The following is a 15,505-nucleotide window of genomic DNA, read 5'->3' as shown; positions in this document are numbered from 1 at the left end:
TCTGCCACCACCTCCTTGCTTTCTTTTCTTGAGCCTGACTAACCTAGGGTTGTGGGTAGATGGCTCTTTATGTCCCAGGCTGCCCCACTGTACATTGTTTGATTAGTAACATGCTCTTCTGCACATCCTCCATGGGCCAGAAATGGTTATAAAACTTACAGGAAATCCAGTACATCAAATGGAGTCACACACAGAACTGTGTCTTTTAACTCATTTCTTGTGGCATTTCCCTTGCTCACTGCACACCCTGTGAGTTGGCTTTGCCTGTTCTCTGGCCTTCCTTACCTGGTTGTCAATCTTGATCTCTGTCAAGGTGTCATTTTCTTTCAGTGCCTCTACCAGGGCCAGGATTCCAGTTCCAGTGATAAAATTGGATTCTATGTTTAGACTTGTCAAAGTCTTGTTTACTTTCAGCATGTCTGCAAAAGCCTTATGATGCAAAAAGAAAAAAACTTAGAATTAAGTTAGAATTTCTAAAGATTAATTTACTAAACCCCTCACTCCGAAATTAAATACAGATGTTTTCTAGCACTTAAAGAAAACTTTCACCAAATCATACTTTCACTTCCAAGTAACAAAGATACAATTTAAAACCGCAATTAAAATATTTCAGTCCAGCAGTCTAGACATAAATTTCACATACTTGCAAAAACTTTTTTTAAAAAAGATACTGACATAGGATTACTGATTTTTTTTTTTTGTTAAGTAGAGACATTAAAAAAACACTATCTGTTTTCTTTTCTTTTCTTTTTTTTTTTTTTGAGAAAACACATTTTAACATTAGAAAAAAGGTAGAAAGGACATAATCCCAGAAAACCCAGTTTTTTTCCTTTTACTCTGAATTGATTAAAAAAAAAACTTTACCATTGACTAGTACTTGGACACTACTGATTTAGTTATATTATTTCAGATCATCTATAAATCAGAATTTTAAAAAGATAACTTTTGGAACAAAATCACCACTGAGGGTGGCAAACCCATGGGAGACTCCAGTTTGAGACAGCAGACTGCACATGTGCACCTGCCGGCTCTCTTTACTCCCAAAGTTTCCCACCACCAGGAAGAAATAATATAATTTTTAAGAGACTGAAATTCGCACCGTGCAAGAAAACAAAACAAAAGGCCATTATCTTGAGAAATTGCTGAAATACAGAAAATAGAAAGATTGACAGATAAATTAGCACAAGCAAGTTGTTGCCTGAGCTGCTAGAGATAGGTTCCATTTGGGGCAATTCCTTAAAGAACTGCCTTAGGAACAGATGGAACAGCTAGGGCAGATGGAGAGCATACTATCCCTCCCAGCACCTTCCAGGAAAAAGAGCAGCTGCCAGCACAGCTATCAATGAAGTCTCCCAGGAAGAGCCTCTGGTGAAGGTGCTGCGAACTGTGAGAGAAGCAGTGCGGAAACGGAGGCGCCTCCAGACCTTCATACCAGTACAGTGTTGGGGGGAAAGGGGAAAGGCAGCTCTGCCAGGAAGGAAGTACAGTATTCCCCGCAATCTGCGGTTTCAGTTACGTGCTGTCAACCGCAGTGGGAAAATGTTAAATGGACAACCTCAGAAATAAACAATTCTTAAGTTTTAAATCGCATGCTGTTCTGAGTGGTGTGATGAAATCTTGTGGTCTATGTCGCCCAGGAGGTGAATCACCTCTTTGTCCAGTATCTCCATGCTGTCCCTGCCTATGAACCAATGACATTGTCTGCTTTTGACATCCAACTATTGACATCGTCATGGCTGGATGAGCCAGGATCACTGGAGGCAGATGATCCTACTTCTGACAAATGGTCAGAAGGGCAACAGTAGCCTAACACAGTTCCCTTGCCTATGTCATTCACCTCACTTCATCTCATCACACAGACATTTTACCATCTCACGTCATCACAAGTGGGAGGAGGATAGTACAGTAAGATATTTGAGAGAGACCATATTCACACAACTTCTATAACAGCATATTGTTATTACAATTGTTCTATTAGTTATTGTTATTAATCTCTTACTGTGCCTAGTTAAAAATTAACATTATTATGGGTGTGTAGTATAGGAAAAGACATAGCACATATCGGGTTTGGTACTATCTGTGGTTTCAGGTATCCACTGGGGGTCTTGGAACATATCCTCTGCAGATAAGGGGACTACTATATATTGAAAGGTGTCCCTCCCAGAATGAAGTCCTCCTAACTGTAGTGATTGCAGGGGACTCTCAGGCTGCCTGTGGGCTCCTTATACACATACTGCAGAGAAGGTGGCAGGTCAGCACACCTGCTGCTGAAAAAAGGTCTCACTCATACATTCAAAAAAGACTATTTGTCAGGCTTCTACTGTGCTCCAGCAGTAGAAAAAACAAAAATCCTTGTCCTCAGAGAGGCTTATATTTGAGTAAGAGGGCAGAGTCAGTAAATTAATAAATAAAATATATAGCTTATCAGATGGTGACAAATGGAGAAAAATAAAGGGGCCTCCTTTTTAAGGGAGAGGTCTGTTGGTAAAATAGATAGATATAACTGCAGGAGAAATGATCCTGGTTTATACAAACCAACCTTGCTCTCCATTCAAAAATATAAACAGGCAACCAATAATTGTCAGACATTTTAGGAAAACCAACATCATGAAAGAATAAAGTTGACCAAGCAGGAAAATATGCCATAGAAGAAAGAGCACAAATGTAAAAATTCTAATTATGTATTATTTTCCTCCCTGCCCCACAAAAAAAAAGAACAGGAAAGAAAGAGAGAAAAAGTGGGGGGGAAAGAGAGAGAGAGAAAACATTTTGAAAATTTTTAAAAACTACATTGAAATAAAAGAAAATAATAGGCATCTAGAATTACAAAATAAACATGGCTGAAGACCAAGTTGGTGATCTAGAAGATAACACTGAGGATATTTCCAAGGATATACAGCAAAAAGACAAAGATAGAAACTATGAGAAAACCTTAAGAGATGTGGATGAAAGATGCAGAGATTCAACACTCATCTAAGAAGAGTTCCAGAAGGATAAGAAAGAAGGAAAGAAAGAAAGAAAGAAAGAAAGAAAGAAAGAAAGAAAGAAAGAAAACAGAAGGGAAGAAGTTATCAAATAATTAAGGAGGAAAAATAAATTTCCCAGAGATGAAGAAAGTTATGGATCTTTATCTGAAAGAAATCACTAGACACTCAGCAGAATGAATAAAAACTACTCTTTTTTGTTTTTTGTTTTTTGAGACGGAGTCTCACTTTGTTGCCCAGGCTGGAGTGTTGCGGCACTGTGTCAGCTCACTGCAACCTCCATCTCCTGGGTTCAAGCAATTCTCCTGCCTCAGCCTCCTGAGTAGCTGAGATTACAGGGGCTCACCACCACACCCAGCTAATTTTTATATTTTTAGTTGAGATGGGGTTTCACCATGTTGGCCAGGGCTGGTCTCAAACTCTTGACCTCAGGTGACCCACCCGCCCTGGCCTCCCAAAGTGCTGGGATTACAGGCGTGAGCCGCCATGCCTGGCCCAAAACGACTCTTAAGTGAACAGACAAGTGAAATTTCAGAATTCCAAAGGGAAAGAGAGTACTAAAAATTTCTTGCAAGGAAAAATAAGTTACCTGCAAATGATCAAAAATCAGGTCAGCACTAGTCACTAGATTGCAAGGTCCATGGGAATGGAGATTTATATTTATATAGTTATATAATTGTAAATGCTGCTAATAGGTTAATTTTTGGAATCAATCTATATACAAACACAGAACATAATTACATAAAATGTATAAAGCTCACATGTGTGAAAATAATGTAATATCTACAATTTGGAAGTGGAAGAGAAAGGAGGAATGGAAAATAAAGTAAGTATAGAACTGCCCTCATCTTTTATAACAGAGAATAAAAAATTTTCTAAGATGATAAATGAAAAATATAAATTTCTGTACATTAGTGGTTTTCTACATTGACCACACATTAGAATGGCCTGAGAGCTTTAAAAAATTTACCCCAGAAGAATTGAATCAGAATCTCTGAGGCTGTGGAATGGCCATCTGCATTTCTGAAGAGCTCTCCAGGTGAATAATGTGCAGTTAGGGTTGACAACCACTGTTTTTTTTCCCCCCCGTTTTTTGGTATAGAAACAGGGTCTCTCTATGTTGCCCAGGCTGGTCTCGAACTCCTGGCTTTAAGTGATCCTCCTGCCTCGGCCTCCCAAAGGGCTGGGATTACAGGCATGAGCCAGTAACTACTTTAATTAAAGTCATAAAGACAACAACTAGAAGAATGAAAAACAAACTACTAATAGTGATTGCTTCTGGGGAGTAGAACAAAAAAGTTCTGAACTATTTTAATTGTTTTTACAGTGGAAAAGACAGGAAGAAAGAAGACAAGAAGTCCCAACATTGGACGAGAACAGGGTTATTTAACCCCAGCATGACTGACACTTGGGGTCAAAGAATTCTTCGTTGTGGGAGGCTGTCCTGTGTATTAAAGAATATTTAGCAGTATCTCTGGCCTCTGAGACTCACTAGATGTCAATAGCACTCCTCCCCATCATGACAACCAGAAATATCTCCAGATGCTGCCAAATGTCCCCTGGAGGGCAAAATTGCCCCAGGTTGAGAACCACTGGACTAGAAGAATAATCCTGTATCTTGATCAGGCAGTTGCTCGTACTGCAAAGAAAGCTCAAGAATTTGGATTTACACTATGGCACACCACGTAAATTAAAGCGTATTTATTCTGTGCTAGGTCCTTAATTAAAAGTAAATCTATACATTTTAATCTGATCACCAGAGAGGGATGCATCAGGACTTTCCTTTTGGACACTCCAAGCTTTGGGATTTACTCTCATTATTAGAATAACAAAATGTCAGAGCAATTAGGCCTTTACAGAAAGTTGCAGAACCTCCTGGCAACTTGCCAGGATCTTGCCAATTTCTTTTAAACTTGAGAAAACACTTTCTTATGCTCCACAAAACAGCGGCGAGCCAGCCAAACACAATCCTGGGCTGCAGGCCCAGGTTCACTTCAGTTCAGCAAATATTTGAGCATATTACATGTGCTGGGAATAATAACATTATTAAAACAAAGACTAGATGTTTTAAATGTCATTGAAATAGAGTAGAAATACATCTTTAAAGAGAAGGGTTTGCTCTCTGTACTTTATAGGATTGTACGGAAATGCAAATTTCTGCACTGGCCAAATGGTAGCCATGAGAAATGTGGCTATTGAGCCCTTGAAAATTGGCTAGTCTGATTTGAAATGTGCTGCAAACATAAAACACACTGGATTTCAAAGATATAGTATGAAAACAAGAATGCAAAATACCTCATTATTTTTTCAAATTACATTTTGGATATATTGGTTTAAATACAATACAGAGAGTCCCTGACATGGTGGTTCCACTTTAGATTTTTGGAATTTACCATGATGTGAAAGCGATACTCATTCAGTATGCTCCTTGACTTACGATGAGGCTATGTTCAGATAAAGATTTTCAATTTACAATAGCTTTATCTGGACATAACCCCATTGTAAGTCAAGGAGCATCTATTTACTACTAAAATTAATTTTGTCTACTTTTTTTTTTTAATGTGGCTACTAAAAAATTTAAATTTATACGTGGGGCTTACATTTGTGGCTCACGTTTTATTTATTTATTTTTATTATACTTTAAGTTCTGGGTTACATGTGCAGAATGTGCAATTTTGTTACATAGGTATACATGTGCCATGGTGGTTTGCTGCACCCATCAACCTGTCACCTACATTAGGTATTTCTCCTAATGTTATCCCTCCCCTAGCCCTCCAATCCCCACAGGCCCTGGTGTGTGATGTTCCCCTCCCTGTGTCCATGTGTTCTCATTGTTCAACTCCCACTTATGAATGAGAACATGCAGTGTTTGGTTTTCTGATCTTGTGACAGTTTGCTAAGAATGATGGTTTCTAGCTTCTTTCATGTCCCTGCAAAGGACATGAACTGATCCTTTTTTATGGCTGCATAGTATTCCATGGTGTATATGCGGTACATTTTCTTTATCCAGTTTATCATTGATGGGCATTTGGGTTGGTTCCAAGTCTTTGCTGTTGTGAATAGTGCCACAATAAACCTACGTGTGCATCTGTCTTTATAGTAGAATGATTTATAATTCTTTGAGTATATGTCCAGTAATGGGATTGCTGGGTCAAATGGTATTTCTAGTTCTAGACCCCTGAGGAATTGCCACACTGTCTTCCACAATGGTTGAACTAATTTACACTCCCACCAACAGTGTAAAGCGTTCCTATTTTTCCACAACCTCTCCAGCATCTGTTGTTTCCTGACTTTAATGGTTGCCATTCTAACTGGCATGAGATGGTATCTCATTGTAGTTTTGATTTACATTTCTCTAATGATCAGAGATGATGAGCATTTTTTCATATGTCTGTTGGCTGCATATATGTCTTATTTTGAGAAGTGTCTGTTCATATCCTTTGCCCATTTTTTGATGGGGTTTGTTTGCTTTTTTCTTGTAAATTTGTTTACGTTCCTTATAGATTCTGGGTATTAGTCCTTTGTCAGATGGATAGATTGCAAAATTTTTCTCCCATTCTGTAGGTTGCCTGTTCACTCTGATGATAATTTCTTTTGCTGTGAAGAACCTCTTTAGTTTAATTAGATCCCATTTGTCAATTTTGGCTTTTGTTGCCATTGCTTTTGGTGTTTTAGACATGAAGTCTTTGCCCATGCCTATGCCCTGAATGGTAGTGCCCAGGTTTTCTTCTAGGATTTTTATGGTCCTAGGTCTTACATTTAAGTCTTTGATCCATCTTGAGTTTATTTTTGTATAAGCTGTAAGGAAGGGGTCCAGTTTCAGTTTTCTGCATACGGCTAGCCAGTTTTCCCAACAGCATTTATTAAATAGGGAATCTTTTCCCCCCATTGCTTGTGTGTGTCAGGTTTGTCAAAGATCAGATGGTGGTAGACGCGTGGAGTTATTTCTGAGGCCTCTGTTCTGTTCCATTGGTCTTTGTATCTGTTTTGGTACCAGTACCATGCTGTTCTGGTTACTGTAGCCTTATAGCAAAGTTTGAAGTCAGGTAGCGTGATGCCTCCAGCTTTGTTCTTCCTGCCCAGGATTGTCTTGGCTATGCGGGCTCTTTTTGGTTTCATATGAAGTTTAAAGTAGTTTTTTTCAATTCTGTGAAGAAAGTCAGCGGTAGCTTGATGGGGATAGTGTTGAATCTACAAATTACTTTGGGCAGTAAGGCCATTTTCATATTGATTCTTCCTATCCATGAGCATGGAATGTTTTTTCATTTGTTTGTGTACTCTCTCTCTTATTTCCTTGAGCAGTGGTTTGTAGTTCTCCTTGAAGAGGTCCTTCACATTCCTTGTAAGTTCTATTCCTAGGTATTATTCTCCTTGTAGCAATTGTGAATGGGAGTTCACTCATGATTTGGCTGTTTGTCTGTTCTTGGTGTATAGGAATACTTGTGATTTTTGCACATTGATTTTGTATCCTGAGACTTTGCTGAATTTGCTTATCAGCTTAAGGAGATTTGGGGCTGAGACTATGGGGTTTTCTAAATATACAATCATGTCATCTGCAAACAGAGACAATTTGACTCCCTTTATTCCTATTTGAATACCCTTATTGCTTCCTCTTGCCTGATTCCCCTGGCCAGAACTTCCAATATTATGCTGAATTGGAGTGGTGAGAGAGGGCATCCTTGTCTTGTGCTGGTTTTCAAAGGGAATGCTTCCAGTTTTTGCCCATTCAGTATAATATTGACTGTGGGTTTGTCATAAACAGCTCTTATTATGTTGAGATACATTCCATCAATACCTAGTTGATTGAGAGTTTTTAGCATGAAAGGCTGTTGAATTTTATTGAAGGCCTTTTCTGCATCTATTGAGATAATCATGTGGTTTTTGTAGTTGGTTCTGTTTATGCGATGGATTATGTTTACTGATTTGAGTATGTTGAACCAGCCTTGCATCCCAGGGATAAAGCCAACTTGATCATGGTGGGTAAGCTTTTTGAGGTGCTGCTGGATTTGGTTTGCCAGTATTTTATTGAGGATGTTTGCATCGATATTCATCATTATTGGCCTAAAATTTCTCTTTTTTTTTGTTGTGTCTCTGCCAGGCTTTGGTATCAGGGTGATGCTGGCCTCATAAAATGAGTTAGGGATAATTCCATCTTTTTCTATTGATTGGAATAGTTTCAGAAGGAATGGTACCAGCTCCTCTTTACACCTCTGGTAGAATTCGGCTGTGAATCTGTCTGGTCCTGGACTCTTTTTGGTTGGTAGGCTATTAATTATTGCCTCAATTTCAGAACCTGCTATTGGTCTATTCGGAGATTCAACTTCTTCCTGGTTTAGACTTGGAAGGTTGTATGTGTCCAGGAATTTATCCATTTCATCTAAATTTTCTAGTTTATTTGCATAGAGGTGTTTATAGTATTCTCCGATGGTAGTTTGTATTTCTGTGGGATCAGTGGTAATATCCCCTTTATCATTTTTTATGGTGTCTATTTGATGCTTCTCTCTTTTGTTCTTTGTTAGTCTTACTAGCGTCTATCCATTTTGTTGATCTTTTCAAAAAACCAGCTCCTGGATTCATTGATTTTTTGAAGAGTTTTTTTGGGTCTCTATCTCTTTCAGTTCTGCTCTGATCTTAGTTATTTCTTGTCTTCTGCTAGCTTTTGAATATGTTTGCTCTTGCTTTTCTATTTCTTTTAGTTGTGATGTTAGGGTGTCAATTTCAGATTTCTCCTGCTTTCTCTTGTGGGCATTTAGTGCTATAAATTTCCCTCTACACACTGCTTTAAACGTGTCCCAGAGATTCTGGTACATTGTGTCTTTGTTCTCATTGGTTTCAAAGAACATCTTTATTTCTACCTTCATTTCATTATTTACCCAGTAGTCATTCAGGGGCACGGTGTTCAGTTTCCACATAGTTGTGTGGTTTTGAGTGAGTTCTTAATCCTGAGCTCTAATTTGGTTGCACTGTGGGCTGAGAGACAGTTTGTTGTGATTTCCATTCTATTACATTTGCTGAGAAGTGTTTTACTTGCAATTATGTTGTCAATTTTAGAATAAGTGTGATGTGGTGCTGAGAAGACTATATATTCTGTTGATTTGGGGTACAGAGTTCTGTAGATGTCTATTAGGTCCACTTGGTCCACAGCTGAGTTCAAGTTCTGGATATCCTTGTTAATTTTCTGTCTCATTGATCTGTCTAATACTGACAGTGGGGTGTTAAAATCTCCCATTATTATTGTGTGGGAGTCTAAGTCTCTTTGTAGGTCTCTAAGAACTTGCTTTATGAATCTGGGTGCTCCTGTATTGAGTGTGTAGATATTTAGGATAGTTAGCTCTTCTTGTTGAATCCTTTTACCATCATGTAATGCCCGTCTTTGTCTCTTTTGATCTTTGTTGATTTAGTCTGTTTTATCAGAGACCAGGATTGCAACCCCTGCTTTTTTTTACTTTCCATTTGCTTGGTAGATCTTCCTCCATCCCTTTATTTTGAGCTTATGTGTGTCTTTGTACATGAGATCGGTCTCCTGGATACAGCACACTGATGGGTCTTGATTCTTTATCCAATTTGCCAGTCTGTGTCTTTTAATTGGGGCATTTAGCCCATTTACATTTAAGGTTAATATTGTTACATGTGAATTTGATACTGTCATTATGATGCTAGATTGTTATGTCGCCCATTAATTGATGCAGTTTCTTCATAGTGTTGATGGTCTTTCAATTTGGTATGTTTTTGCAGTGGCTGGTACTGGTTGTTCCTATCCATGTTTAGTGCTTCCTTCAGGAGCTCTTGAAAGGCAGGCCTGGTGGTGACAAAATCTCTCAGCATTTGCCTGTCTGTAAAGGATTTTATTTCTCCTTCACTTATGAAGCTTAGTTTGGCTGGATATAAAATTCTGGGTTGAAAATTGTTTTCTTTAAGAATGTTGAATATTGGCCCCCACTCTCTTCTGGCTTGTAGGGTTTCTGCCGAGTTATCCACTGTTAGTCTGATGGGCTTCCCTTTGTGGGTAACCCGACCTTTCTCTCTGGCTGCCCTTAACATTTTTCCTTCATTTCAACATTGGTGAATCTGACAATTATGTGTCTTGGGGTTGCTCTTCTCGAGGAGTATCTTTGTGGTGTTCTCTGTATTTCCTGAATTTGAATGTTGGCCTGCCTTGCTAGGTTAGGGAAGTTCTTTTGGATAATATCCTGAAGAGTGTTTTCTAACTTGGTTCCGTTCTCCCTGTCACTTTCAGGTCCACCAATCAAACGTAGATTTGGTCTTTTCACATAGTCCCACATTTCTTGGAGGCTTTGTTCGTTTTTTTTTTTCACTTTTCTCTCTCTAATCTTGTCTTCTCACTTTACTTCATTAATTTGATCTTCAATCACTGATATCCTTTCTTCCACTTGATTAAATCGGCTATTGAAGCTTGTGTATGCTTTATGAAGTTCTCGTACTCTGGTTTTCAGCTCCATCAGGTCATTTAAGCTCTTCTCTACACTGGTTATTCTATTTAGCCATTCATCTGACCTTTTTTCAATGTTTTTAGCTTCCTTGCAATGGGTTAGAACATGCTCCTTTAGCTCAGAGAAGTTTGTTATTACTAACCTTCTGAAGCCTACTTCTGTCAACTCGTCAAACTCATTCTCTGTCCAGTTTTGTTCCCTTGCTAGTGAGGAGTTGTGTTCCTTTGGAGAAGAGGCGTTCTGGTTTTGGGAATTTTCCACCTTTCTGCTCTGGTTTCTCCCCATCTTTGTGGTTTTATCTACCTTTAGTCTTTGATGTTGGTGACCTACAAAGGGGGTTTTGGTGTGGATGTCCTTATTGTTGATGTTTATGCTATTCCTTTCTGTTTGTTAGTTTTCCTTCTAACAGACAGGCCCCTTAGCTGCAGGTCTGCTGGAGTTTGCTGGAGGTCCACTCCAGACCCTGTTTTCCTGGGTATCACCAGCAGAGGCTGCAGAACAGCAAATATTGCTGTCTGATCCTTCCTCTGGAAGCTTCCTCCCAGAGGGACACCTGCCTGTATGAGGTGTCAGCCCCTACTGGGAGGTGTCTCCCAGTCAGGCTACACAGGGGTCAGGGACCCACTTGAGGCAGCAGTCTGTCCGTTATTGGAGCACGAATGCCATGCTGGGAGAAGCACTGCTCTCTTCAGAGCTGTCAGGCAAGGATGTTTAAGTCTGGAGAAGCTGTCTGCTGCCTTTTGTTCAGATATGCCCTGTCCCCAGAGGTGGAATCTAGAGAGGCAGTAGGCCTTCCTGAGCTGTGGTGGGCTCCCCCCAGTTCAAGCTTCCCTGCCGCTTTGTTTACACTGTGAGCATAGAACCACCTACTCAAGCCTCAGCAACGGCAGACGCCCCTCCCCCTGCCAAGCTCTAGCATCTCAGGTGGATCTCAGACTGCTGTGCTAGCAGTGAGCAAGGCTCCATGGGCATGGGACGTGCCGAGCCAGGCATGGGAGGGAATCTCCTGGTCTGCTGGTTGCGAAGACTGTGGCAAAAGCACAGTATTTGGGCAGGAGTGTACTGCTCCTCCAGATATAGTCACTCATGGCTTCTCTTGGCTAGGAAAGGGAAATCCTCCAACCCCTTGTGATTCCTGGGTGAGGCGATGCCCCACCCTGCTTCAGCTCACCCTCCGTGGGCTGCACCCACTGTCCAACCAGTCCCATGGAGATGAACCAGGTACCTCAGTTGGAAATGCAGAAATCACCCGTCTTCTGCGTCGATCTCACTGGGAGCTGGAGACCAGAGCTGTTCCTATTTGGCCATCTTGGAAGTAACCTCTCAAGTTTTATTTCTAATAAACGGTGCTGTCCTAAACTCTTGATTTTTATATGGCTCACTGTAAATAACAGTAGCATTTTAAATACATTTGAGCCTTCTCCCCACTGGCATTCAGTGGGGACAAATTCCATTTGAATGCTCAGTTACTATAGATGTGGTTATATGGAAGTGCTTGGGGCACAGTAAACTAAACTCAATCACAGGTGACTTACATTTGCATCCTGGCTTGGCCACATGTGGTGTAATCTTAGTTCAGCATTCAACTTCTTTGAGTCTCAGTTGCCTCATCTGTAAAATGGCTTGTGTTCACCACGAACCCCAAAATGTGTTTTCTGATTGAATGCAAAACAGCCTTAAATGGGCACATGTCTAAACAGATGCCAGTCACACAGGGCTTCACTGATTCTAACAATATATCAGAATAATAATTTATAATATGAAAGCAGAATAAGGTTTGAGGTCCACAAATGTCATCCACCAGAAACGCCTTTTCACTTCATGTTTGAATGCTAAAAATGAAGACTTTCTGCCAGGGCTCGCAGTAAAACAGTCACCCAGGCACAGTGACAACCAAGAAAATCTTTCCTAAAATCATCACTTTGTTCCCTTGGTTCTGCCTCTCTTCTCTGCTTACCCTTGAGGAGGGGGGATTAGGGGAGTCAGGAGGGGAGGAAGGTGTGACACATCTTAGAACTGGAATGGAGGACAAGTGAAAAATTTCTATTAGGAGTGATGCTCTTCAGAAAACAGTAGCAAAATCATGTTTTGAAAACTCTATCCACATAAATGAATATATATATATGTATATCTTCCTGTGGTCCCTCTATTTTTTATAGATTGTACTATGACTATACCAAATAAATTTAAAATGTTTTACTGATAAATAATAGTTGTACATATTTTTGGGGGTAAATGTGATATTTTGATACCTTTATACAATGTGTATGCAGTGATCAAATTGGAGTAATTGGGATAGCCATCACCTCAAAGGCTTATTTTTGTGTTGGGAACATTACAATTCTTCTCTTCTAGCTATTTTGAAATTTATAATAAATTATTGAATACAACAACTTATTCCTTCTAACTAACTGTATTTTTGTACCTCTTAACCAACTTCTCTTTGTCCCCACTCCCTTCCCAGGCTTTGGTAACCACCATTCTACTCTTTACCTCCATGAGAACCACTTTTTTTAAGCTCCCACATGTAAGTGAGAACATGCTATATTTATTTTTTTGTGCTTGGCTTGTTTCAGTTAACACAATGACCTCCAGTCCCATCCATGGTGCTGCAAATGACAGGATTTCTCTTTTTTTTATGGCTGAATAATATTTCAGTGTGTATATGTACCACATTTTCTCCATCCATTCATCTGTTGATGAACATTTAGGTTGATTCCATATCTTGACTGTTGTCAACAGTGTTGCAGTAAACATGGGAGGGCAGATATCTCTTCAATATACTGATTTCCTTTCTGTTGGATATATACCCAGCAGTGGGATTGCTGGATCATATGTAGTTCTAATTTCGGTTTTTGAGGAACCACCATACTGTTTCCCATAATGGCTGTACTACTCTACATTCCCACCACCAGTACACAAGTGCTCCCCTTTCTCCACACCTTTCCCAACATTTGCTACCAAATGAAGTATTCTTTAAAAAGCAAGTTACAAAAGGTCAAATTTGCCTGAAAAGTGTTGCCAAAAAAATTCAGCTCCTAGTGTAGTGCTTTTCATATGATAGGCATTCAACACATAGTTGTTGCATTAAAAACAGCATCAAAGTGATTATTATATTTGGAATTTATTTAATCCACTTAGTAAGTTATCTATTTGGTCTAGAATAGGAGTTAGATTATTTACCAGTAGTGTTGGCAGTTGATTGTGAACTAACCCCACCCCTGCAATTTTACTCAAAATAATATATTAAACAGAAGTGACAAATCATTTCTTTATCCCTTTATTCATTTACATACAAAGTATATTGTGAATATTTTTGCTTTACTGAAAAACATCTACTAAAAGGCAGAAATAGCACAAAATCATACAGAGATAAGAATCCTTAAACTGTTCACTTCACCTTACCAATTATCTAGTTCTGCTATCTTTCTATTTTAATGATAGGTTTCAAATTCAAAACTGCTTTCAATCTACAGATTTAGATATGTAATCACTGCTGGTAAAAACATTGATTTCTGTAGCCTGGTTCCTCTTTTACATGAGTGCTTATTTCAAGTTTGCTGTGATCACCACAGAAATATTCTCTATTGCTAGAGGTTGCAGGTTATGATCATTCATTTGTCTAACAAGTACTTTCAAACAGCTATTCTGTGCCAGGACCATGATAGGTAGTCATTACTTTCATGTCATGTTTTAAATGCTATTTTAGATCTTCCAAAAGGCACGTTACTTTAAATCAAAAGATCAAGTCAAGACAACTTCCGTTTTTCTTTTCTTTTCTTTTCTTTTTTTTTTTTGTTTGAGACGGAGTTTTGCTCTGTCGCCCAGGCTGGAGTGCAGTGGTGTGGTCTCGGCTCACTACAAGCTCCGTCTCCCGGGTTCACGCCATTCTCCTGCCTCAGCCTCCCAAGTAGCTGGGACTACAGGCGCCCGCCACCACGCCCGGCTAATTTTTTGTATTTTTTAGTAGAGATGGGGTTTCACCATGTTAGCCAGGATGGTCTCGACCTCCTGACCTCGTGATCTGCCCACCTTGGCCTCCCAAAATGCTGGGATTACAGGTGTGAGCCACCGCGCCCAGCCCAACTTTTGTTTTTCTAACTTGATTCAAGGGCTGAGCATTAAATGCCATAGAACAACAGGTTGATGCCCAGGCTTTTGATAAATGACATATTTTAGCAAATGTATGGAAGCCAGTCATTGTGTGTAAATCTAGCATAGCTTGATTGTTAAGCTTCCTGGTTGTAGAACCAGAAAGACTTGGTAGTGAATTCTGGCTCTGCCATTTACTGGTTTTATTACCTTGGATAACTTACTTAACCTCTCTGAGGCTGTTTTCTCATTTGTTAAAGTTGGAACTAATAAGAGTATATACCTCATAGCATTACAGTGACAAATGGATGAGATACTGTGTGGAAAGCACAAAGATCGGTGCTGGTATTTACTAATTCCTCAACAAATTAGCTATTAATAGGAGTTATTAATTGGCTATTGATAGGAAGAATAAAAATCATGATAGTGATGGTATAAGTATTTACCTGGGTCAAGGGGCTTCCTTATTTGGCTAAATTATCTAAAATGCATAGGAAGAACAGAACTTTTAGTTGGCTATTTTTCTTTTACGTATGTATGTATGTATGTATGTATGTATGTATGTATCTATCTATCTATCTATCTATCTACTGTCTTGTTCTATTGCCCAGACTGGGGTGCAGAGGTGCGATCATAGCTCACTGCAGCCTAGAACTCCTGGGCTCAAGCCAATTGTCTCACTTTAGCCTCTTAAGTAGCTGGGACCAGAGCTGTGCGTTACCACATCTGGCTGGCTATTTTTTTCATATTCTGGTTAACAAGGTGTCAAACACAAAATGCTTCACGATTTGGTTGTCTAAGATATTTTAGACACACATTAATCCATTTCAAAGATTAAAATATACTTTAATATTTCTTTTTTTTTTTTTTTTTTTGAGATGGAGTCTCCCTCTGTTGCCCAGGCTAGAGTGCAGTGGCATGATTTCAGCTCATTGCAACCTCCGCCTCCTGGGTTCAAGTGATTCTTCTGCCTCAGTC

The 15,505-nt window shown here is 39.4% G+C and overlaps 1 protein-coding gene across 2 annotated transcripts in view; it reads right to left on the bottom strand.

The window, feature by feature from the left end:
- LOC101000835 (tropomodulin-2) overlaps nucleotides 1–15,505 on the bottom strand; it is a 64,934-nt gene that overhangs the window by 17,936 nt on the left and 31,493 nt on the right. For both annotated transcript variants that reach the window (XM_003900940.4, XM_009210173.4), the window contains exon 8: nucleotides 286–429. In XM_003900940.4, the coding sequence (XP_003900989.1) occupies nucleotides 286–429 (144 nt within the window). The remainder of the gene's footprint in view (nucleotides 1–285; nucleotides 430–15,505) is intronic.

Source organism: Papio anubis, unplaced genomic scaffold (genome assembly GCF_008728515.1).
Source record: "Papio anubis isolate 15944 unplaced genomic scaffold, Panubis1.0 scaffold187, whole genome shotgun sequence".
Taxonomy (NCBI): Eukaryota; Metazoa; Chordata; class Mammalia; order Primates; family Cercopithecidae; genus Papio; species Papio anubis.
The sequence above is the reverse complement of the archived record's forward strand: the minus strand, read 5'-3'. Positions and strand labels throughout refer to the sequence as shown.